This window comes from Scatophagus argus, chromosome 5 (genome assembly GCF_020382885.2).
Source record: "Scatophagus argus isolate fScaArg1 chromosome 5, fScaArg1.pri, whole genome shotgun sequence".
NCBI classification, from domain to species: domain Eukaryota; kingdom Metazoa; phylum Chordata; class Actinopteri; family Scatophagidae; genus Scatophagus; species Scatophagus argus.
In genome coordinates this window covers 11,368,994-11,391,994 of record NC_058497.1, presented here as the reverse complement: position 1 = coordinate 11,391,994, position 23,001 = coordinate 11,368,994, and the positions used below count along the sequence as shown (strand labels likewise).

General features: G+C 42.2%; 1 protein-coding gene across 3 annotated transcripts in view; it reads right to left on the bottom strand.

Moving 5' to 3' along the window:
* Positions 1-5,259: 5,259 nt before the first annotated feature.
* hip1 (huntingtin interacting protein 1) overlaps positions 5,260-23,001 on the bottom strand; it is a 41,017-nt gene continuing 23,275 nt past the window's right edge. For all 3 annotated transcript variants that reach the window (XM_046388733.1, XM_046388734.1, XM_046388736.1), the window contains 25 exons: positions 22,499-22,560; positions 21,328-21,468; positions 20,063-20,120; positions 19,854-19,929; positions 19,317-19,460; positions 18,749-18,846; positions 18,536-18,608; positions 18,224-18,407; positions 17,457-17,545; positions 17,173-17,289; positions 16,796-16,897; positions 14,926-15,120; positions 14,611-14,758; positions 14,401-14,487; positions 13,736-13,843; positions 12,340-12,476; positions 12,028-12,138; positions 11,771-11,829; positions 10,292-10,385; positions 9,542-9,642; positions 9,284-9,389; positions 9,007-9,130; positions 8,741-8,802; positions 7,917-8,034; positions 5,260-7,820 (listed from right to left, as the gene is read on the bottom strand). In XM_046388733.1, coding sequence (XP_046244689.1) covers positions 7,810-7,820; positions 7,917-8,034; positions 8,741-8,802; positions 9,007-9,130; positions 9,284-9,389; positions 9,542-9,642; positions 10,292-10,385; positions 11,771-11,829; positions 12,028-12,138; positions 12,340-12,476; positions 13,736-13,843; positions 14,401-14,487; positions 14,611-14,758; positions 14,926-15,120; positions 16,796-16,897; positions 17,173-17,289; positions 17,457-17,545; positions 18,224-18,407; positions 18,536-18,608; positions 18,749-18,846; positions 19,317-19,460; positions 19,854-19,929; positions 20,063-20,120; positions 21,328-21,468; positions 22,499-22,560 — 2,605 coding nt within the window. In that variant the 3' untranslated portion in view covers positions 5,260-7,809. The remainder of the gene's footprint in view (positions 7,821-7,916; positions 8,035-8,740; positions 8,803-9,006; positions 9,131-9,283; positions 9,390-9,541; positions 9,643-10,291; positions 10,386-11,770; positions 11,830-12,027; positions 12,139-12,339; positions 12,477-13,735; positions 13,844-14,400; positions 14,488-14,610; positions 14,759-14,925; positions 15,121-16,795; positions 16,898-17,172; positions 17,290-17,456; positions 17,546-18,223; positions 18,408-18,535; positions 18,609-18,748; positions 18,847-19,316; positions 19,461-19,853; positions 19,930-20,062; positions 20,121-21,327; positions 21,469-22,498; positions 22,561-23,001) is intronic.

The following is a 23,001-nucleotide window of genomic DNA, read 5'->3' as shown; positions in this document are numbered from 1 at the left end:
AGTGGCACCAGATATTAATGATCGATGGAAGCCTCCCGAGGTGATCGTCTGCACCGGCATCTAAAAGCTGCCTTTGTGGTTCTTCATTCTTTTTCAGGGGGATCATTGGCCCCTGAAGGAAGCAAAGTGCCGCCTGCTTATTTGTTTACTCGGGTAGAAGTGCCTACAGGCCTCGGTGGAGAGGGAGAGTTTTTTTTTCCTCAATCCTATGACCTCATATCTGTATCAGGCACTCAAAAGCGGGCCCGAGGCCGGCTGGAGAGCAATGTGCAAGGCAAGCAGAAAACAATGCATTCAAAGGCCTTCAGTGAGGGCGGCCTTAGTGATGACACTTTGCGTTCGGAAGGCTGACAGTATTCAGGCAAACCCTCCAATAAACAGTTAGTGCTTTCAGACAGGCTTACAATACAAAGTTTGCTTCTTTCAGCTGGTGCCCTTCTCAACCTGAACTCCTCTTTTCTTTCTCACAAAGCGGCACAGCAGCTGAACAAGACACCAGGGGGAGGTCACCAAATCATCTCAAGTGTGAACAGAATACAGGTCACATTAGGTTTCAATATGTTTCTTTTTTTTCGCTTAAACAAAACATTAACCAAACATAATGGCTCAGATTCATTTACACAGATCTCATCTAAATGTCCAACAGAAATTAAAAAGCTATGAAACTACAATAACCTCCCCAGCAGCAGCCTGCTCGCCCTGACACTGAAGTATCTGCAGCCATGACGCCAGACTACAGAGCAGCTTCATTCCTCAGCCTGTGGGACTCTGCAGCTCATCCTCTGCACTCCACTATAAAAACATAACCTTTTGTGGTGCAAACATAAAGGGACTAAAATCTGTATTTTATTGCGTAACCCTAGCTGTGGTGTAGAGTGACAAATGAACTGCATTTTTGGTATAAAGTGCACACGTCTGCTGTCTGTTCTACTTTGAGACAAAAAAATCTGAAGGCAAAAAACATTATTTGTGATGCAAAAAAGGAACAATTAAACGTGATGTCAGTTGGACTTCAGAAGTCAGTTTAACACATGAACGTATGAGCAGAATTATGTGAAATATTTACATATTCATAAATTCTGGACTGAAACAGGATGAGACACAAATTAGATACACTCAAAGTACAGTACTTTAACCTATATATGTCTTAAAATACGTTTGAGAGGACATTCAAAATGAACAAATGTCTTGTCTCATGTCCCACATGAGGGCCGGACTTCCTAATATCTCTGTCAAAGGTAGAGGACAGTTTGTCCTTTGTTAAAAAGGGAGTTATTTTGGATTTACAGCTCCTTAAAAAAGCTAAGAGGCAGTGTGTTATTTTACTGGCACGGACTGAGTGTGGTTTGGTTTATTTGGCTTCTTAACACAGCAGTCTTTTGTGACCAGCAACAATTTGGGACAGAAGGATAGACATGATCATTGAGTGTGGTCCTAAATCCTTTTCCACTCAAAATGTCACCGTCATGAGTAATAATTCCAGGACTTACAACACTGACTGAACACTGATTTTTAGAGTCATACAGCCACTTGGCTCGTATGTTTGTGGATATCACACAGTAAATACACAACTAAAATTCTGATGAAAATTCAGTCTAATTCACCTGTAATTCTGCATTGCCGAAGTGCTCACCAGTGGGTATAATTCAGCTGTGTTTACAGAGCTCAAAGTCCATATGTGTGTGCGATAAACACAGTGCGGATAAAATGTGACGCTGCTTAGAAACACTGATGACGAGGGTTAACTATAGATTTTGAGAAAGCTGGCCTACTCTGGTGTCATGTGACTGTGTTGCTGGAGGGACAGGGTCTGAGGGGTCAGGAGGGCTGCGAGGAAACGCTGGGGCTGCTGACAGACGTAACACTGGTTCACTACACTCAGTGTTACGTCTTTAAAATCCAAAAAAGTGAAAAGTGATGTACTTATCTCTGATGAAAATATGAGAAGCTTCTTGAGTCCAGTGCAGCGGCCGGCTTTTCTCTCTGTCTCTTGCAAGTTGTTTTGTACTGGAAACAGGTTGAAACTCTCAGTTACAATTACAGATATTTCCTTATTGATGAAAATAATATTTGAAGGACCTGAATATAGACAGAGAATAACTCATGATGTAGATTTTTTTTTAGGTCAAACAAGATTATTTTTTCTGATGGAAACTCCTGAAGCAGAATTCAAAACAATCAAATCTGATCAGTTCAACAGGTTTGTAGTTAGCAGACCCACTGTTTAACATTAGGGGAAAATCTGGGATGAATTGGGCCTTTAAATCAAGAATGAATAAAACCAAATAATTAAACTATTAAACAAATACTAAGAAAGACGAAAGACCAAGACCAAATTCCAAAACAGAGTTTGCTTCCCGTAGGCTTAATGCCAGATTTTACATATTTTACATATTATTACACTGTGAGCATCTGGTCTTTACAACATGTTGCTTGTCAGAGGTCCAAAATAAGGCTTCTATTCCAACCATGTGGAGCCACATGAGTGACTTTGAAAAATCATCCTGTACTCGCTGATTTAAAGCATGAGGCTAGTTGGTCTCGGCTGGATCCTGCTTGTGTTGGAGAGCAGAGGGGGAAAATACGCAGACTTTACCGCTGCTGCCAGGAGACCTGCTGTAAGGCAGCCCAGCTCAGGACTGCAGAGACTATAAATAGCTCAGCCTGTCTTTTTCACAGGCACCACCCACCACATTACCCATGTGGCAAAACAGCAGTGCAGAGCAAAACATCACCGCATGCTGTACCACCAAATCAGATCAGAGGTAACCTGCTCGCTGCCGAATGTGGATAATGAGTGATGCCAAGAAACTGACACAGAAGAAGTGGGCAAGTCTTCCTTAATGAGGGCTTGGCTTATGGAGACCAGAAACTGGTTCCAAAGAAATCTTTTGGCCTGGTATGGTATAGGCCCAGCTTTTTGCTCTGTCATTTGGGTTTAACAAGTTAGAAAATACCTTCTTCTAACTGTATTTCCATTGTGACAATTGACACTGAAAACAGGAAAACATGACTCAGTTGATGATCTGAACATAAAGCAGCCAGTGGGAAAACTACAGTAACATATAAAGTACATATTATGGGTTCTGTCTGTTGTGCTTTGCTCACCTTTGAAATTTCTCAGTTTTCTCAGCAAAACGTTCACGTGATTTCAGGAGGAATTGTTCATGAAGTCAGTTTCACGGAAACGTGCTGGAGCTCACAGTATGGAGTCAAGAAGCTGCCAAAAAGTAGGAGCAGGTTATCAGACATGTTGAAGACATAATCTGTTCCAGCATTAAAATGTCAAAAATGATGAGACCTTCGATATGTGTTTTATTTAGAAAATAAAAAATAAGGATTTCTCTGAGTTTGAACATAGTTCATGAGATATTGTAAGTACACATACTTACAATATCTCATGAACTATGTTCAAACTCAGAGAAATCCTTATTTTTATTCAAACTACCAGTTTGTGTTTCTTTGGTTGTCTGTCACGATAACATTCACGAGAGAGTCAGAGAGGAAGGAAGTCAGCAAACGTGAATAAATGTAACATTAACTCTTCTGTAAACATTTCGATCTGAGTCACATCAGAAGATTTTCCTGTGCGATGGAATTAACTAAATCTTAGCTCATTTGAATCACCATCAGTGCTCACACATGTTGTACAGCATTACCACAATAGGAGCAGTGCATAAACTTTCATATAAACAGCTAAAGCTTTGGCTAGCTAACAAAGTTGTAAAAGTGTCCAAGACACCCATTTAATTCTCCTTGGCTGGTGGTAAATATATTTTTTAAAAAGCAATTAAAGTTTAAAGAAAAAGTATAAAGTTTTGTATTTAATCTCACATTTGCATTTTTGGTCTTTTATATTTATTTAACCAAGATTTTTTTTTTATGTACTCAGCTTACCTAATAATCTTTTATTACATTTTGTCAGTTTCAGGGCTCCATATGCAGAGACACTTGAAGCTGCAGTTCAGTCAGCCATGAGTCTTGACTTAGCCACAACATTTTGTAAAATTCTCCTACTTGTGCTGCACCCACCCAAACATCAGTGTGATTTAAGTTCATATCTACATTCTTTTTGATTGATAGCTCCCTCATTGAGGGAACTGTTAACTTTTTCGCACCTTTCTTATTAATTCTTTGTACCCACCTTCAACCTGAGCAGAGGTCTAATCAGTGAAAATAACAGCTCTTCAGCCTGTTGTTGTTGTTGCTGAACAAAGTCGTCTCACTGGATTCAATAAACCACTGAAGAATTTACTGCTCTGTTTGACCAGAGGGGCTGCACTGTTAATGAGGCACACCTGGTCTGTACCTGACGACAGGTGTGGCTCGTTAACAGTCAGGGAGGAACACCTGTTCAGTCTGAGACTTTATGAGTTGATGCACGCCAGGTGTTAACAAGCAATCCAAAACTTTAAAGGTGGATATATCTTAGTGGATCAATGTAGGCTTCAGAAATAAGCAAGAAACTTAAGAGTTGCCATTATTTCTCTGTGTTTCTGTCTCAATGGGAGTCTGTCATCCTGCAGATACGACAGAATAAGATGCTTATCAGAAGATGTGGTTGATCCTGGAGGACATTTTAGCCCTAGATGAGGGATTTCTGTAATCTCAGCACAGTGGGTTTAGATTACAACGATTCATTTAGTCCCGCAATGCTGCATTGTGTTGCAGTTTCTTTCTACAGTAGGAATAGCAGGTAGGTTGGAGCTGTAGAAGTCACTCCCTTTCTTCAAAGTTAATGTTTTTTGTTTCTAATTTGACAGCATTTTTATTTTAAATTGAATGCCAACAGAGTAGTTTAGATTGCATGACTCAATGCTTTTACTGGAAAAGAACCTACATCCCAAAAAATCAATTAGATGCATTAGGTTTTTAGTCCTCCTCTGATGGAGACGTGAGGTTATTGCTTCTGTAAAAGACAGTTATGGAGCCAACACAAGTCCCACGTAGAAACAAGCACCTCATTAAGCCTGCAATGAAAACAGTCTTCTTCATCACGTAAACGTATATTATCTAATCTATAAAAACCATTTTTCTTAGTATTCCTCAAGGTCTTTCTACGTGTAGCATCAGCAGCTTAAGAGGCTTAATAGAACAGCGGCTGAAGCAATTTATCAATCAGTGATTGTTACGCAATGGCCAACTTTTCCAAGAACAATAGCATGTGGTGGAAAAACATAAAGCATCAAGGGACAGAGACACAAAGCTAAATTTATTTAAAAGTAACGTAACGTCGTAAAAACCACAGTCACTCCCGAGTCTGTATTAACGAGTTGAAATATTTATTTCAAAAACTGAAAAAATAAAAACAAACCCACCAACATAGTTTTAGTATATCATACAAAGACATATTTCAATGTTGCTATGTGAGTATTTGTTTCTCTTTGACTACCATGTGAGGCAGTTTGAAAGGCTGGCTGAGCTGGTAGGACTACAGACACAGGAGAGAAGAGAGAGAGAGGTTAATAAACAATATCGTGGCAAAAATACAACCAAACAGTCACTCGGGGTGCGTTCAGTTCATCTGTCAATATACTCAAAACACCTTAAAAAATGAATCTATCCTTCTTTCATGGTATTTTTTTTTGTTCTATATTCCAATTGTGTGGAGGCAGTGACAGGGCACAGCTAAAAAAAATCATAATTCAATACAAAGACCTGGACCCAACAGTACTGCACATAATACTTGCTGTTTGTTTTAACCTGCTTGGAGCAGCAGATGCTGTCAGATGGGAAACTTAAGTATAACTGTGATCAACAAAACACTTCTCTTTCATCCACTTCTCCCATGTGATTCAAAACAATTTCTTTAAAAAAAAAAAGAATTATTGGCAAACAATATATATTTTTCTTTAAACCAGCATCTGTTAAATAAACCAGTGTCACAACTTTGTAGATACACAGCTGAAGCGGAGCATCAAAACTAAGTATGTTAAGACATAGAGCAAAGCAGACTCCGGGAGGTTCAACACTGCCACCATCAAACGGAAAGAAGAAATAACGTGTGGGCTTCAAAACGGACGCCTCCTCGTGTCAAGGCATGAACAGTCTTCTACAGAGCCCACTGGCAACACGTTAAAAGTCAGTCCATCAGTCTCAGTAGGAAATTCTTTTAAATAACACCCTCCTATGGAAAAATTAATGATTTAGTCATGTGTGGCATTCAGGTGCACCACTTTGTATCCCCAATTCAATTAAACTGAATTCTTAAGTGGAGAGATGCCAAAACTGATGCTGTTGAATGCTTTTAGATGAAAAGCAGAAGATAATTTCCAACAATAGAAGGCTTGTAGTTTATATACACAGCTACTTGGTCTTGAGGAGGCTAAGGGTAACACTGTCCACTGTGGTCCTGGTAGACTGTTAGTAAAGGGTTTAGAAAACTGCAGTCAACAATTGGGCCTGTAGGTTATCTGAAGAGGCAGGATCATGTGATACACCAGATAAATCTTAAACATTTCATGAAGAAAAGCTTTGTGCACTTCCCAAAACTGGTATTCAAGTTTGATCCAAGACTTTTTTCTTTTGTTTCTTTTTCTTTTTTTTTTCTTTTTTGCCGCTTCTGCAGCAAGTGGGCAGTCCTGTCTCCAGGAGCACGGCTGTTAAACAGTTCATTATGTGACTGGATTCAATGCTGCCACTGCTTCTGTGGCAGATTCACTGTAGTGATGCTTGACCATTTACATTTGTAAAAAATATGCACCAAGTAGGGATTTTAAACTTTACTTTTTCTGTATAAAAAGAAGTTTTCCTCCCACTGCCATGTTTCCTACATTTAACCAGTGAAAAGGGAAAAGACAAAAATGACCCCATGTCTTTAGTGTTTGGGCAATGGTTCTCTCTCATCAGACCTACCCATGATGCACCGCTACCTCTGACGATGTAGCATGAGGTAGTTGGCAGTCTCGGAGCTCACAGGGAAAAGACTGTTAGGGGTGCTACTTTCCTATTCAGAAACGACTCCTCTGCACACTTACAGTCTGGAGACTTCTAAGCAAAGCGTCCGTTAAATAAAACAAACAAACAGAAACCCAAAAAAAAAAAAAAGGGAGCTGGCTCAAGTTAACAGTCACAGGTCGTTACAACGATGGAAAGGTGAAAGGCAGAAAGTCCAGTGAACCAGCCAGTGAAGCCGTATGGACTTAATAAGGTGATAACTCACAGTGAGAAAAGAACAGGAAGAAAGCAGGGAGGAAGAGAAAGACAAATAAAAGAGCAGCTCGGGCTCCAACAGCTTTATAAGCTCACAACGTGGGGCATATTTGAGTGGGCGAGCATGCATGCCATCTATGTTGAGACATGATTCTGGGGATGGTGCAAGGCAGACAGTCACTGATCGCCCCTCTTGCAGCTGAGAGCGTGGCCCTTGTGCAGTGCATCCTGGGATGTCTTGAGTAGAACTTGTGCTCGTAGCGTCTCCACTGTGATTCCTCCAAAGACGCCATTTATAAAACCAGGGAAAAACAGAATAAATACTCGGTAGAACGGATAGGTAAAATGGGGCGGAGGATGTCAGGCTGTGAAGTTGAGCTTTATCGCTTGTAACTTCCAAAAAAATAAAAAATAAAAGGAGAAAAAGGAGAAAAAAACCAGGCGCTAAGCCCTTGGTGCCGTCCTTTTTTATGGAAGCTTTTGGACACGGGCAGAAAAGCAGGTTTAGAAAAGAAGCACCTTTTAATTTGGCTTAGATAACAAACAAAAAGGAGAGAAGAAAACAAGGGAAGAGGAGACTGTAGAGTGTGTGTATAAATAGAGGCAGACAGAAGCCCGTCTTCCGGTAGAGGAGGGGGATGATGAGGCCGACAAGTCTCAACCTGTGCCTGTGGAGTACATAAAGGATTTTAGCCACTTTCAACATTTTTATGACAATATTTTAGGGGTATATTCATTGTACAGTGTTTGTCCTCCGTCTTCACCTTCTTCTCCCTCGTCCCAGCCCTCCGCTACACCAGCCAACTCGTAATGTTTCTTCCTCAGCTCGCCGAGACGCTCCCGCTCCTTCTGCAGACGAGTCTCCAGCTCCAGGACCAGGACCTGAGGAAACGCAGAAACAGGCAGAGGACAAACACATACTCGTCATTGCCCCGTGACCTTTTATTTTCCCTCAAAATCAACCAAAAGTCCTAAATAAGTTATTATTTTTATGAGTCACATGCAGAAAACAGAAACAGACAGGGAGGGGAAAAACCTACTCTTGCTATAAAATAAATGATTTGTCAATTCTTATTTTCCGTTTAACAATATTGTTTTTGTTGAATATCAAGCAAGACACACAATCTTTTCAGAATTAGTGAGCCGTCACACGAGGCCACCATGGACATCCACTTAATAATTTCTCTTTTAAACAAAAAATGTCATCCAGGCTAAACTGGGCTAAACGGAGCAGTGATGAATCAGACTTTTGCTGGTTGTATCATTTTCTCCAGTTTCTCTTGTATCTGTGGATACTTTCCAGTTAACAGTGATTATTTACACAGGTTTCAATCAAACAGAAGCCCTCTGTGCATTCACAAGAACAATCGGTGCAGCTGAGAGCGGGTCCAGGCCTTTCCGTGTTTTTCTTTCATTCACAATGGAAGAATAACTAAGCAGTTCACAAACTCACATCATCGACCCCACCCAAATAATTATTAAATCATTCCTAAAATAACTTTCTCAGATTTCATTTAAGAAAGCTCAGCAGTGTGGCTTATTAGGATGGAGATTTTTGCTCAGTGTGTGTTTCTACTCTTCTGCTCACCTGTGCATCCATCTCTTGTCGTTTGATCTGGGTGAGAGTCATGCTGGAGAAGTCCATCGTATCTGGATACAAACAACAAAGTATGTTCACACGTCTTCGCAGTTCAAATGCCCTCAAGACATTTTTAAATGGAAAGCCAGAAAAAATAACTGAATATATTGTGTTATGATCAAATATAGCCTCAACACAAAAAAATACCACAAACATCTCGACAGTCAGTTGTTGAAACAAGCAATCCAGCCCTTAAGTCAGTGTGAGTCTCTCACCTGTCTCTTCAATCTGAGATTTCCCGGACTTGGTGGAGGCCACCACAGCCGCAGTGGCCTGTGTGACGCCCCGGGACGCCTGCTGCAGACGGTGCAGATTGGCGCTGTCTTTATCTGCTTTTACCTGGAGAACGAGAGCAGCGGATATAAGATGTACACCATTCCATCATTTTACCATTTTCTAGTATGAAACACAATTATGCTTCCCCAGCAAGATCACCACAAATGTGTGACCTCTTTAGACACCATTGGGGGAATGAATGCCTTCCTGGCTCACCTTCGAGGCAGCCACCAGCTGTGCTGTGCTGGCAGCTATTTCATGTGAACACACCATTAACTCCTCAAACTTCCCTTTGCCCTGCACCACCAGATCAGCTGCATCTCTGGAAAGACACAACACAGTGCAAAAAAATCAACTCCATTGAAAAGAAAATCAGTGTGGGAACCACCAGATTTATGAATGCTTTAAGCCTGACTTGTCTGACTGCAGTACACTTTCCCCACTGCTAACTTTATGAACATGAGTGATGCGTACACCATGACCGTCGCGCCCCATCCCACTGCTTTGGAGGCAGAGATCAGGCCCTCAGTCCAGCGGGAGTTCTTGGCATAAAATTCCTTCATGGAGGCTGCCCCCTGGTGGACAAAATGAGATTTTTATTATTATCAATTCATTATCAGTTAATCTGCCATGTATTTTCCTTGGTGAAACGGTGAAAAACCTGCCCAAACCAGCCCATCAGTCAAAGGCGACATACTGAAATGACTTGTGTCCTCTGACCAAAAGCAGCGAATTCTCACGCTGGAGACACTGGAAACGTCAACCAATCCGTTAATGGTTTCAGCTCTAACCTGCTGCACTATCACGAAGGTCTGAACAACAAAGTGCAACACAGTGATGCAGCCGTTGTTCAGAGTGTGTTAGCGCCTTAAACGTATTGTTTCACAGCTACATATGTAGTTTCTTAGTGAGAAAAAAGAAACCATAAACTGTATATACACACATACAGCAGAAGAGTAAAGTTATGCTTTGAACCTGAATATGAAACATATCAATTGCAATTAAAATACTGGAAAGCTGTATATAATGTACTTGTATATAACATATACAAGTACATTATATACTTGTATATATTATATCCTTGCATAGTTTTCAGTAGTTAGGCGTCAGAATTTGAAAAATGATGCCACGCTTTATTATCACGTTAATAATATAAGACCTGCTCTCGTACTTGGTGTTAACTTTAGAGAAGAAATGAAGAAGATGAGCTGCAGTACAACTCACCCTGCCACTCTCCACGATGTCCCTTTGCAGATTTTTGGAAGACAGAATGAGCTCCTTGATTGCCTGCATCAGCTCCGTGCAAGAGGCTAAAATCCTGCAGGGGGCGACAGAGTAGAGGACACAAAAGCTCACATAAAGCAGCTGCCAATACTGACTAATGTCTCCATCATAATAGGTAGAAACATATGAAGCATCTTAATTGCTATGCCTGCAAATATACTGAATACACTATAGTTCAGTCTGCTCAGCTTGCGAGGAGCCAAAAAATATCATCCTACCTGACAGAGGGGCCTTGTTTTCGAAAGAATGAGCTCAAAACAGGAAGAAATCAGCCTCCTCACTAATTGAACATAGCAGTTTGTTTCCCCACAGTCTGGTTATTGCATGAGTGATGCGCCACTGACCCAAATTCTCGATGAAGTATTTGTAGATGCAGTGGTTTGTTTGCTCCCTTTCATAATAACCTCACACAACAGTGGTGCAGCAGCTGTTTATTTATTTTATTTTTTATCATTAATTACCAAGTCAGTGGATGAGAGAATGAGAAAAAGCTTAATTGGCTTAATTGGCTTAACTGGCGCAAAAAAGCCTTATTAGACCTCCTGGACAAATAATACATAATTTTCTCTTTGGGTTTTAGAGTATAAAAATGAAAAAACACAAACATAATTACTAGTTGACACACAAGTTCGGATCAGTGTGAAACAAAAGCAGCAGAACTGACATTTCCATTTATGGTTTCGATTTATGTGACAACATATAACTGATGGTTATGTCTGGATCAGAGAGCCAAGCTTCTGTCCAGTAATGTAATCAAAGAGATCTCTAAACTTCCTGGGGCTACTAGCAGCACAATATAAACAAGCCGATTTGATGTAAGACGTCTATCACCCAGTGAAGAGGGAAGGACAACATTAAAACCACCAAATACAAACTGGAGAAACCGATTCCAGGTTTGAGTGGGTGATAAAAGATCATCATGCAGACGCACTGGCTTCAGACTGCACAGTTTGCACCAGCTTTGTGGCAAAACTGATGAAGTTCTGCTGTTCACGTGACTGCTGCCTTGCTGAGAGGCATCTCCATTTCTTTTTCCAGTTCACTGCATTTTGTTCACATCTATTACGTCTTCTGGTTAACTCTTTTACAAACAAAAGATCTGGCTCGCTGTATGCAACTACAGCTGTTGAGTCAGTTCCTCAATCTTCAGATATTTTCAGCTACTTTCATTTCTCTTTCACAGCTGATAGTTCCAGTTTTCCTGTGTTCTGTTTCTTCTTTTATCCTGTCACAACCTACTACTGTTTCAGGGAAATGTGAAAGCACACTGAGGTCGATCTCGATCTTCTGAATCTCATCTAAGTATTCAGTTAATTTGAGGCTTAAGCTGTCTTTTTCCCCTTGGGATGACATTTCGCCAGAGAGACATTCAAACCTAATGTGACGCTAAAACAAGCCCAGCCCTAATGCGCATTTTACCTCTCGTTGACCTCCATCTTGATTCCTGTATCAACGGCTCGAGACTTGTTGAGCATTTCCTGTTGGGATCCACAGAGGCACACAGGAGACAAAAAAAGACACTTTGAAGTTAATACTGCTGTAAGAGCGGTCAGTGTTTTCACACAGTGTGACGACTCTCTCTCTCACACACACACACACAGCAAATACAAATACACATCTGCCAACAGATGACCCCACACACGCACACGCACACACACACACACACACACACAAACCTCTATCCTGGCAGCTGCTGATTCCACAGCAGCTGAAGTGGCAGCCATTTCCTGCTCCACAAGATCTCCCAGCTCCCCCTGCTGCAGCTCCAGACCCCGGGGACGCAGTTTCTGCACAAAGACACAACAAGAGAGACTGAAGTCAGCATGAAAGCAAAAGAACTTACAGCCAAACAATTCAACCAATCAAGGTCAAAGAACAAACTCATTTCTCCTTTCATCACACAGAAACTCTTGTTATGCTTTGACTCATTGTATTTCCGCAGTGTTAGACTACAAACATTAGCTTGTATGTGTGTATGAAATATGGACCTCTGCAGTGGCCAGGATGGCCTCCAGAGCTGCCTTCAGCTTGCCATTGTCTGCTGCAGCCAGGCTGTCCTGTTGCTTCATCTGGCCCAGAAGAGCCAGAGCTTCGGCCCCACACGCCTTCACACTGTCTGACAGGGCTGACAAGGACAGAGACAACGAGTGTTATCATCCCAAAACACACAAACACGCAGTGAAATGAAACCATCACAAAGTCGGGTTTCCTCGTGGATATAGTTTTAAGTGTTAACATATTCATTTATTTACACAACAAAATATTCTGTCCTCCATAAACTCTGAAGTGTGACAGTGCCACTAGTGGCTGCAGCTGCACTGTTACTTATGCTGACATCCCCTCAAGCAAAGTGTCAACTAACAGCTGAAACAGCCACTCGGATGCAAGACCAAAACTACCTCGACAGCAGCTACTGACCCGTTTTTGATTTTGTTTTGTTTTTTAAAATTTTTTCAAATGCTGCGTTCAAATGCTTCAGAAAAATACAGACAAACCCAGGGTCGGGGGGCTCTCCGGTGATTTTACAAAGCTACAGACGCAGACGCGGTTTGACCCAGTTTCAATTCCACGTTTGTTTTTCATTACAGCTATGCAACTGCTGGCCAGAGCTCCAACATATTTGGAAAAATGCTAATATCCCAAGAGGGCAAATCCGGCAAACATTACTCCTGTATGAAGTCAGCAACTTTGCTTTATCTATGCATGTTCTGGTTGAAAGACATGACATTCTAATGATCATTTCTAATAATTACAGTGTTGTATTACAATGGACTCACCAGAGAAATCCTGTCATACCACACGACCATAAACGTATATCCCAGCAAAGAACAGTTTTGACTCGCACTTACTTTCAGTGTTGCCAACTCTTTTCCAATCAAAGCAGCCAGCACTAGCTCTAAAAGTCGCTCAAAGTCGCCAGACGGCGGCATACATTTATTTGCATGTCGAGTTATGTCATTGCGCATTAATTTACATAAGTTGTTGCGTCGGTAGCAACGAGGGAGTGATCACATTACGCGATATAAAAACTCTTCATCCAAATAATTAGGGACACTGTCTTTAATTGACATAAAATAAATCAAAGTTTAAAAATCTGTAAGGGGAGGGAGAAATAAAGCCATACTGAATAGACTTCCAACTTAGCTTTGAACCCTGCTCTGTCCTGCCTCTGGGAGTTACCAAGTCGCCATGTTGGCAACACGGCCAACCGCACTGTACACATGCAGAGGTATGAACCGCCACAGACATGTCAGAACATGTGTGTCTGGGCGACTGAATCACCCACAGATTAATATCAGGGAGGAGAAGGAGACAACAATCGCTCCCTCTCTCTTCCTTTTCATTCTCTCTTTCTTCCTTCCTTTGGCACACACGCAAGCTTACCATCAGCTTGCTCCACAGGCACCATGTGGGAGGTGGCACTACCCTGCACGATGGTGTCGCCCACCAGGTGGCCGCACTGGATGACCACACGCACCAGCTCAGATACACCTACAAAACAATTAATAAACCACATCAGAACATACACATATAAAATGTTGGTCATCTTACATCACTGCTTATTGCTGTTTTGAAGATATCTTTTTCTTGTTCCACATATTTACTCTTCTATATGGACTTCACTGATGCAAAGGTTTTAACTTGATGATTTGCATGATTACAAAACAAAAAAACAACACAATTTATGAGGGTCATTAGAAGGATAATAGCATCTTAGCAAGTAGCTTGCAAACAATGAATAAATAAAGATTAGCTGCAGGTTAGGTTAAGTGCAGTATATTACCTGAATGTAGAGAGCTAAACTGGACAAACTAATTTTTCAGCTAAAAAGTGAGCAAATGTTTTTCCAACCCTCATGACGCCCAGAAAAAGCCTCATGTCGACTTTTTATGATTCATGTTTCAAAGCTCCTATACAACTGCAACTACAGCTGCAGAAGAATAAATCCAAGGCACCTCAAACTCATTTAAAATGGCTAATTATGTAGGAGTTTAAACCGATTACTACATATAGTGCATCCCCTGCAAAGCTAAACTGAGTCCTCTCACCACTGTTGTTCGCCAAGTAGGCCTCTCTGGCAGACTGGAGTCGGTCCATGGAGTCTAAAGAGGCCTGACATCTGGATGCTAGGTAGTCTGCAGAGATGAATTTAAAAAACACATCAGTGAGACACAACTTTAGTACACACAGTGCCAACCAGCATCACCAGCACTGCCTGAAAGCTGCTCTGTGATGTGTTTAAGCCACCAGTTTCTGACCTGCAGAGCTGGTGCAGCTGATGTGCGCCGGGTCGTCTATCTGAGCCAGCGAGTCCTGGATGATCCTCTCTGCCTCCTCCACAGCTCCTTGCAGACTGGACCAGCGAGCCGTGACCAGCTGACTCTCCAACGCCTGCTCCCTGCTCTCCTGTGGACACAAACACACACGTTTGAACTCATCACTTCAGCCTTGCCAAATGTGAGGGGGCAAAAAAAGGGTTTATAAGACACTCTCTCACAGTTTCCCTGAAACATCTGCTTGATTTATTACAGCTAATTAAGAAAGATAATTGGAAAAAAATTACAATTCTTCACCTTCTCATTGAGCTGATTCTGCAGAGCTTCTGCTGTCTTCACCCCACTCTCCCTCTCGGTAGCCAGTGAGCTCTGGACTCGCTCTAACTCCTCCCTCTGGACAGTCAGCTCCACCTCCACCTTCGACAAAGACTGCGCCAACTCCACCTTCTCAGACTCCAGGGCAGCCAGCTGCGTGCTGAGCACCTCATTTGACTGCAGGGATGAAATGAAAGATTTCATCTGCGGGTGTTAACAATAGAAATAAATGATTTCAAGGCACAATGACTGCACAGGAGGACATGGTCAGGATAACACGCAGCCGTCATGACATGTCAGGATGTGGTACGATGGGCCTGCGCTGACCTCACGATACAGAAACACTTTATCCTCAGCCTGTGATTATGACAATATTGCCTCCATTTAGGTTTGTGGAGAGGCGTACAACAATCCATGAGAAGTCTGGGCAGAGGTTTACAATCAAACAAACAATAGGAAGCTGTGGTTGTGCAACTTGGCTGCAACGCAACAATCATGAGTTACAACAGAATGAAGAGTTACATCAGATCCTGTGCACTGGAAATATGTGACATTACATTTTTTTAGACTATCAACTATCCTCATTTTTGTAAGGAGGAGGTAAATAATGTGCATGAAAGTGTTCTGCAGGTTAGAAGGACAGACTTACAGCCTGGGAGCCAGCAGGTCCGACAGAGGAAGAGAAACGTTGAGAGATGAAGGAGAAACAGAATTGTTAAGAATATGGATGTAAACTGCATGGCAGGAGCTGGAGGCATGTGACAAGAGCGATAAAACGTGGGCTGTGTGTGAAAAGGACTAAAGAGATGGAGGAGGAGGAGGAGGACAGAAAGTGACGGAGTTGCTGAGTAGTGGATACAACAATAGGACGTCGGCAGTGGGAGGCAGAGACAGATGAGAGGTACGGGAAACGATACAGAAACGCATCTGGAGGTGGAGGGAGTCACAAGCTTTGAGTGGGGTTGTGAGGGTTAATAGCGTGAATTCACAGCTTACTGAACTTAATTTCAACCACTCCCCTTGAAAATATTTCTGCAAAACAGATTTTGCTGGCTGTTCAAAGAGAAGCACTGCTGCATTTACACAAACAGTGTTGGAGAAGATTTTACAGCTTGTGTGCGTTTTCACTCAGGTCCTCTGCTTTTAAATAAATGCCTTCAGCTGCCTGCTTCCAACATCAGCTCGGCTTCTCGGTTGCGCAGTGATGACAACGCTGGTCTGAGAGAAGTTAAGGAGGAAGAGCAGGGGCTGAAAACTAGTTTGCTGATGTTTAAACAGTCCTCCGCGCTCAACACCAATTCACTAACGGCAAAGAAATGTATTAGCACGTCAATTCTGTCAGAGACTGGATCTGTGCGAGACTGTGGGAGGAACAGTCAGTGACTAAGAGGGGAGATGGCACAACAAAAGACAAAAAAAAAACTGAGATAATGGGAGTGACAAGTCGAAAAGGAACACAAAACTGCTTTCATAGTTAGGAACCAGAATCTGCTGGTAGCTCTTGTGGTCACTATACAGACCGGGCCTACTGGTTAATGAAAAACAAAGCAAACTGGAAAAGTGTTTCTTAAAACAGGACTGATCTACAGCTGATGCACACTGTCAACCTTCCACAAGCACATACTGAGCACCAACTAACACAAGAAAAGTGGGGCGTAAGTGAGATCATCAAATAATTGATGATGACGCCAGCAGCTCTCTTATTAGAATTCATCCATCCAGACTGTACTTCATTAGCATGAGATAGGTCTGTTAGTCAGTGTGAAAAACTTCACATCATTAATCTTTTCACACGTTCTTGCAGCAGCTGCAGTTATCGCTTTACAAATTGGTCTGTAAAAAAGAAAGTGACCTGCTGTGACGAGGCCGCCGAGGACTTCAGGGATTCCAGCTCCACCTTGCTGGACACCAGCTCTCTCTGGAGCTCCTGAAGCTGATCCAGCTGATCCCTCTCCTGAGCAAGAAAAGTCAAAAAGCTCACATCAGCTCGAGCTTCCAAACCAAACAAAACAATCTCAAAACAGTTTGTGCCGTTTAGCTCATTCTGTAGCCAAATGAATGCGCTGTGAGGCCCAAAACATCTGATATTTACCTCATTATTTTCCTCGCCACCTAAGCTCTGAGTACAGGCACCCTACAGTAGTGACTGCTGGAGCCACAGCCACTGAGCTGAAAGCATGTGGCTGACCTCCTGTTTGGCAGCCATAACTAAAATGATCTCACACTCACCTGTTTGTCTGCCATCTCCTGAGCAGCCTTCACCTTCTCTTGCATCTCCTTCCTCACTGCCTCCACTTCATCCTGTGCAGCCCGAGCCACCGTCATCTGTCGGGTCACCTCTGCGTTCTACACACAGACAGAACGACATGGGACGCAGATGAAAAATAGTTAGGACAGTGGACAACAGAAGGACAGGACTTAATTCATCTTGGAAGATTTTTCGGCAGGGATCAAGGACAAAGAGAAAGTTCTGATTTTGAACACTAATAAGAAGGAAGACTCGTCTTCCTCACCTTCCTCAGCAGGTCTGCGTGACTCTGGACCAGCTCTGTGTACTTCTCCTTCAGTTTGGTGTAGCGCTGCTCATTGGCCTGAGCCTTTTCTGGTTAGAAACACGACAGAGACAGTGACAGACACACAGTCACTAGGAGACACGGTGAATGACTGCAGACGAGGAAAAATGCATGTAAATCAACGTTAGTTTAATGTATTTTCATAGTTTTTTTCTTGGTTTTCTATTTCTGTTCTCTTTGTGTTTATTTAAGAGGAAACTTTGTATTTGTAAATGCGCAATTTTCTGTCTCTTCTGGTCTTCTTTTGCTCGAAACATCAGAGAATTCCTCTAATACTGCAATCACTTACGACAATTAATTACTTAACTACTACAATTAAGTCAGTTATTCGTTCCTTCAAACACACCTTGAAACACTATCAACTTTCTAGAGTTTCCACAATTGCCACATCTTCTAAAATATCTGCAGTCAACACATGTTTAGTTCAGTCATGGACACAAACAGAGGAATCCAAAAAATTAAAGGGCTAAGACATTAAACATTAAAAGTCTTCACGCATTAAATCTCAAATAACGTCCCCTTTTCTGTGAAAGTAGGACACAGCATCTATTGTGGAACACACACTTTTATCAGATAGCTTAAAGTAATTGCCAGATGGGTGGAGATCATCAACAATTACTCACTGCTTTCATGTGACCGATATCTTTGTGAATGTTTTCTGTACTAACACTAACAATGTGACAGAGGTGCATTTTGTCCCGCCTTACTCTCTATCTCCGTCAGGCTCCGCTGCTCCTTCTCCGTGTCCTCTCTGACCCTCCGCAGGTCCTCCAGCTCCGCCTTCAGGAACTCGCTCTCCCCTGCAGCCTGCAGCCTCAGGTGGCTCTGCTCTGCAAGCTCCGCCTCCAGCTCGCTGACACGCCCCCTCAGCGCCTGACACAAGCGACCACTCTGATGGGAGGGAGAGAGAGAGACGGGGAGGGAACAAAGATAAGAAACAGATAGAGAGCAACAGATAAGGTGAACAGCTGATTCTTTCAAAGATTTCTTAGCGTGCGAGACATGATGGCATTTGTCACCTCCAGCCTGAAAGACTCCAGCTCTTCTTTGAGTGCCTGGATCTCCCTCGTCAGCTGTTCAATCAGACGGTCTCTGATGGACGCAGACAAAACATCGAACAAAAGCAAAACTTTAGAGTTCTGTGTGCATTTAAAATAAACGTCAGAGTGATCTTTGGGATCAGTAGAATCACGTGGTGTTTTACGGTGTAATGTGACATTTTAAAGCCTCACTTGTCGTCCTTCCGCATGCCATTCTGACTGTTGAAGTTAAAGGGGTCTATAGCCGCTGAGGTGCCAAACAGATCGTCGAACTTGGTCTCCAAAGAGGCCTGAAGGTTTAGAGGAGAAACAAAGACAAATGTCATGAGAATTATCTTTACATGTCAGTGGTTTTATGTCTTAAACTCCCTATAATCCAAGGTGATTTGCTGCTGGACTGTGCCATTAATTACCTCATTATCCCTCATGTCCACAAGACGACAAATATTCAACTTCAACAACCAGTTATAAGACAGTGAATAAACTTCATATAAACCACATGTTTGGAGTAGTGCTACCAGGAATCTAAAGAATATTTTCTTTACACAGAGGAGTCTATTGAGGTCTGCACTGCTGCCAGGTGATTTCCTGTTTTATCTCCTTCACTTTATCACTTTGCATCCCTTCACTCTACTCCCACAAGCGCAACATCCCTCTTACATTTTCGATAGCCAGTTACAACAGCACACGTCCACAAAACAGATGAGCTGCATTTCATGGGGGGGGGGGCAGTTCAGGGAGAGTTGTCTTGTTTAGTTACCGGCAGCACAGGGACGTCTGTGTCCACCAGGTCGTCTGTCTCCACCACGTGCTCTGACTCCGGGGATGAGGACTCGGCGGGAATCACGACCACGGGGCTGATGTGCTCCGACAGAGCTGACGCACGCAGGAAGTTAGGAGGGTTCTGCAAGAAGCGAAGAGCACACTTTTAATCACAATATTAGTTTTAAATTGTTTTGTTTAGGAACAGACATACATAATGCAGTTAGAAAAGTAAAATGTCTCCATTAGAACACTTTTGAATATTTAAATTCATTCCCATAATGTGCAGGGCAACTTTTTGCCATTTCATGTAAGTAATGGATATGAGTTAGAAGCATTTTGTAAATATACATGAGCTGCTGCTGCCAGAGCATGTCAGCAAAATGAGCCGATAAAAGCTGAGAACTTGAAATAAAGACATCAATATAATATTATAAGACGCACACAACAGCAGCTGTGAATGATGAAAGTATTAATTAAATGTCACTGGTTCACTCGGGGTTTAGTCGCAGTTACGACTCGAGGACGTCCTCACCTCAGGCAACTGTGGGATCTGAATCAGCCTCTTGAAATACTGCAAGTTACTGGAGCGATAGAACAGATTCTTTAACCTGAAACAGAGCGAAAAAGAGGAAAGGAAAGCCAGAAGTTGGACATTAGTTATTCATTCAACACAGCGCTCAGTCCTCAGGGTCACACTCAGTCAGTGAGTAAAGTCAAACTGTGACTGGATGTGTTTCATACTTCTTGAATTGTTCCTGGAAGCGATCTCTGTGGCCCTGGAGAGTGTCTGCTGGAAGGCCTGCAAGCACACGAAACACAAACATACTCAGACATCTCCCAAATGAATTCAGTTATGTGAGTGCGTGTTTGTGTACATATATATATATACGGTAATTTCCAGACTATAAGCCACTACTTTTTTTCACTGTACGGCTTAAACAATGATGTGGCTAATTTATGGATTTTGCCTCAAAACGAAAGTGACATTGAGAGTGACAACGAAAGAGAGACTGACAATGTGGACACCTGCGGCTTATAGACAATTGCGGCCAATATATGTACACGTTTTTCTTTCTTTTTAAATTTAGTGGGTGCGGCTTATATTCAGGTGCGCTCAGTATTCAGGAAATTACAGTATATATATGTATGTATATAAACAATGTTTCAGAGGGACTTTATCATATATGTTAATAAATTCAATATGTTGTGTTTTGTGACTGTTAAATTAAAACAAGCAACTGACATCATTTTGGGCTCTGGGAAGTTGTGATCTTTCACTTTTTGACCTTTTCTAGACTGAATGATCCATCCTGAAAATCAACACAATCACTGATAATATAATTAATTGCTAGTTGTTATTTAGCCAGTTGACAATCTAAATTTGTTATGCTTTTCATCTCCCGAGTTCTGCCTTTAACTCTCATTTTTATGAATAAAACTTGCCCACAAATGGAGCAGACCAGATCACCTTAGGTCAGTTTAGAGTCGTTGATTATGCTAATGATTAAACTGGTCAAATTTCATGAACGTGCACCGCAATCATTAACAGGAGGCACTCATGAGGTTGAAATCAACTCGATTTATGACGAGTTTGTGCAGTTACAGTTTGGTGAATCTGACCTGGAACACTCAAACAAGCAAACCCTACAACAAAAATAAAAATAACAGATAAAAATACCAGCTTGACTTTACTGGCCAATAAGAGACTCTGGTGAAGTTCTGGCACCCAAAGAGTTCAAGGTAATTTAGCGTGATAACTCAACTGATGATTAATTGTAGCATTAGAAAAAAGTTCACAAAAATGATTTATTATAATCGGTGGCATTTCCCTTTAGCTTGAAATCAATGCACGCACCAAGACTGGAGTTTTTTAAGGTTTTCCGAACACTACAAAAACGCACAACATTTGTACTGTGACCAAAAACATCTAACGACCTTTACTGTGTGCTGCTTCTACTTGAGCCTGCAGTTGTGTGCTTTGACCAACAGAGGAGAGCGTCACTCACAGGAGTGCAGCTTAAACAGCAGCTTGACGGTGTAGTCATACAGGTGGCTGCAGTCCAGGATGACCTGAATGAGGGGGGCCAGGCGACACTGACCTGCCGCCGTCACAGACACCGACCGAGACATGTCGAGAGAGCTGAATACTGGGAGGGGAGACAGACACACATACCCGATCAATACATGTATTCACAAGATCAATATGTTCTCAGAGGACCCATCAGGTATCATCACAAACAAATCAGGAGTCGCCACATGCACAGACCAGTTTATTAATGCAAACACTATGAAATGAACCCATAAAATGGCCCGATGCAACAAGCAGCTCACTGTTGCTTAGTGAAAAAAGTGGAGCAGAGAGGCAGCAGCAACCTGAACACTAACAGGATTGTCTGACTCCCCGTCTGCCTCCATCATTAGGGCTCTCCTTCATTTCCCTGCCACCCTGCTCACACCACCTTCAAACCAGACCCCTGAGAGCCTCTGTGCTCTGCAGAAGGTGTGGTTTCCTGTACAGTTAGGGAACACACACACACACACACACACACACACACACACACACACTCGGACACTTAAGGCCTGCCCTCTTTAACCCTGGATTACGCGATGTTTTTAGACCACAGGAGGAAGCTGACAAGGTCTTTGACATTTGGGTGTGAGGTAACACAGACTGTAATGTGCTAAAAACGAGCACATCAAGTCCTTTTGTCCTGAACACCAATGTAGAGATGTGGTTTTGGCAGACATGTCAATTTTTCTACAAAGAGGAAGAGGAGAAGACATGTGTGACATCATCATCACACATAAAAACAAGACTCCAATTTCCTCTTGTTCATTCCTGAATTGGAGTGCACAGATTTTCCTGCATTTCTTCTGAGCTCCTGGCCACATCCCAGCCGTCTATTTTTAGTCCAGTCCATACTTTAAGAGACATTAGCCTCGGATGACTCACCCTGACCACAACAGAGCTACTGTACTGTAGGTAACCATTAACAGCGCTGCAGCAGACAATGTGGAGCTCTGACGATAGTGTAGATATCATCCACAGTGTCTATTTGTGTCGGTCAGACGACGTCTTCCTGTCTGTTGGTGTGAACTTCAACAGGCTTTGTGTGTGTGTGTGTTACTTCATGCTCAGATAAGCACAGCTGGTACGCTTGGACAAGAATAACTTACCACCCAGGAAGAGGTTGAGCTCACACTCCAGGTAGTCAAACATTTCGACCGTCAGCTGGAAGCTAAAGGAGGAGGGGAAAGAGACGTGAGCATTTTTCAGCAAACACACTTCAGGTCTGGTTTTTTATAGTATCACTGCGGCGAAAGGTGATCAAGGAGCGTAAGAGACTGATTTCTGATTGATGTAATTTCCCTCTGTGCTGCACCAAACAAAATGATCCTGGTTGGCCATAACTACCATCGAGGTGCTTATTAGTGTTTTCCTGTATTTTTGATTATCATTTCCTTCTTGCATTCAGATTTGCTGACTCAGTCTGAGTGGGGACGAGTTGGTTGACACATTTGAGTTACACAAAATTATTCCTTTTTTAGATTTTTGCCAAATATTTGCTTTTTTCTTTGGGAAACACCTCTGAAAATCTGAATAATTTAAGAAGCCGGAAAGGAAAATCTCTTTGAATTGCTAACATTTCATTAAACCTGTAATGTAGCTTTGCTAGTGA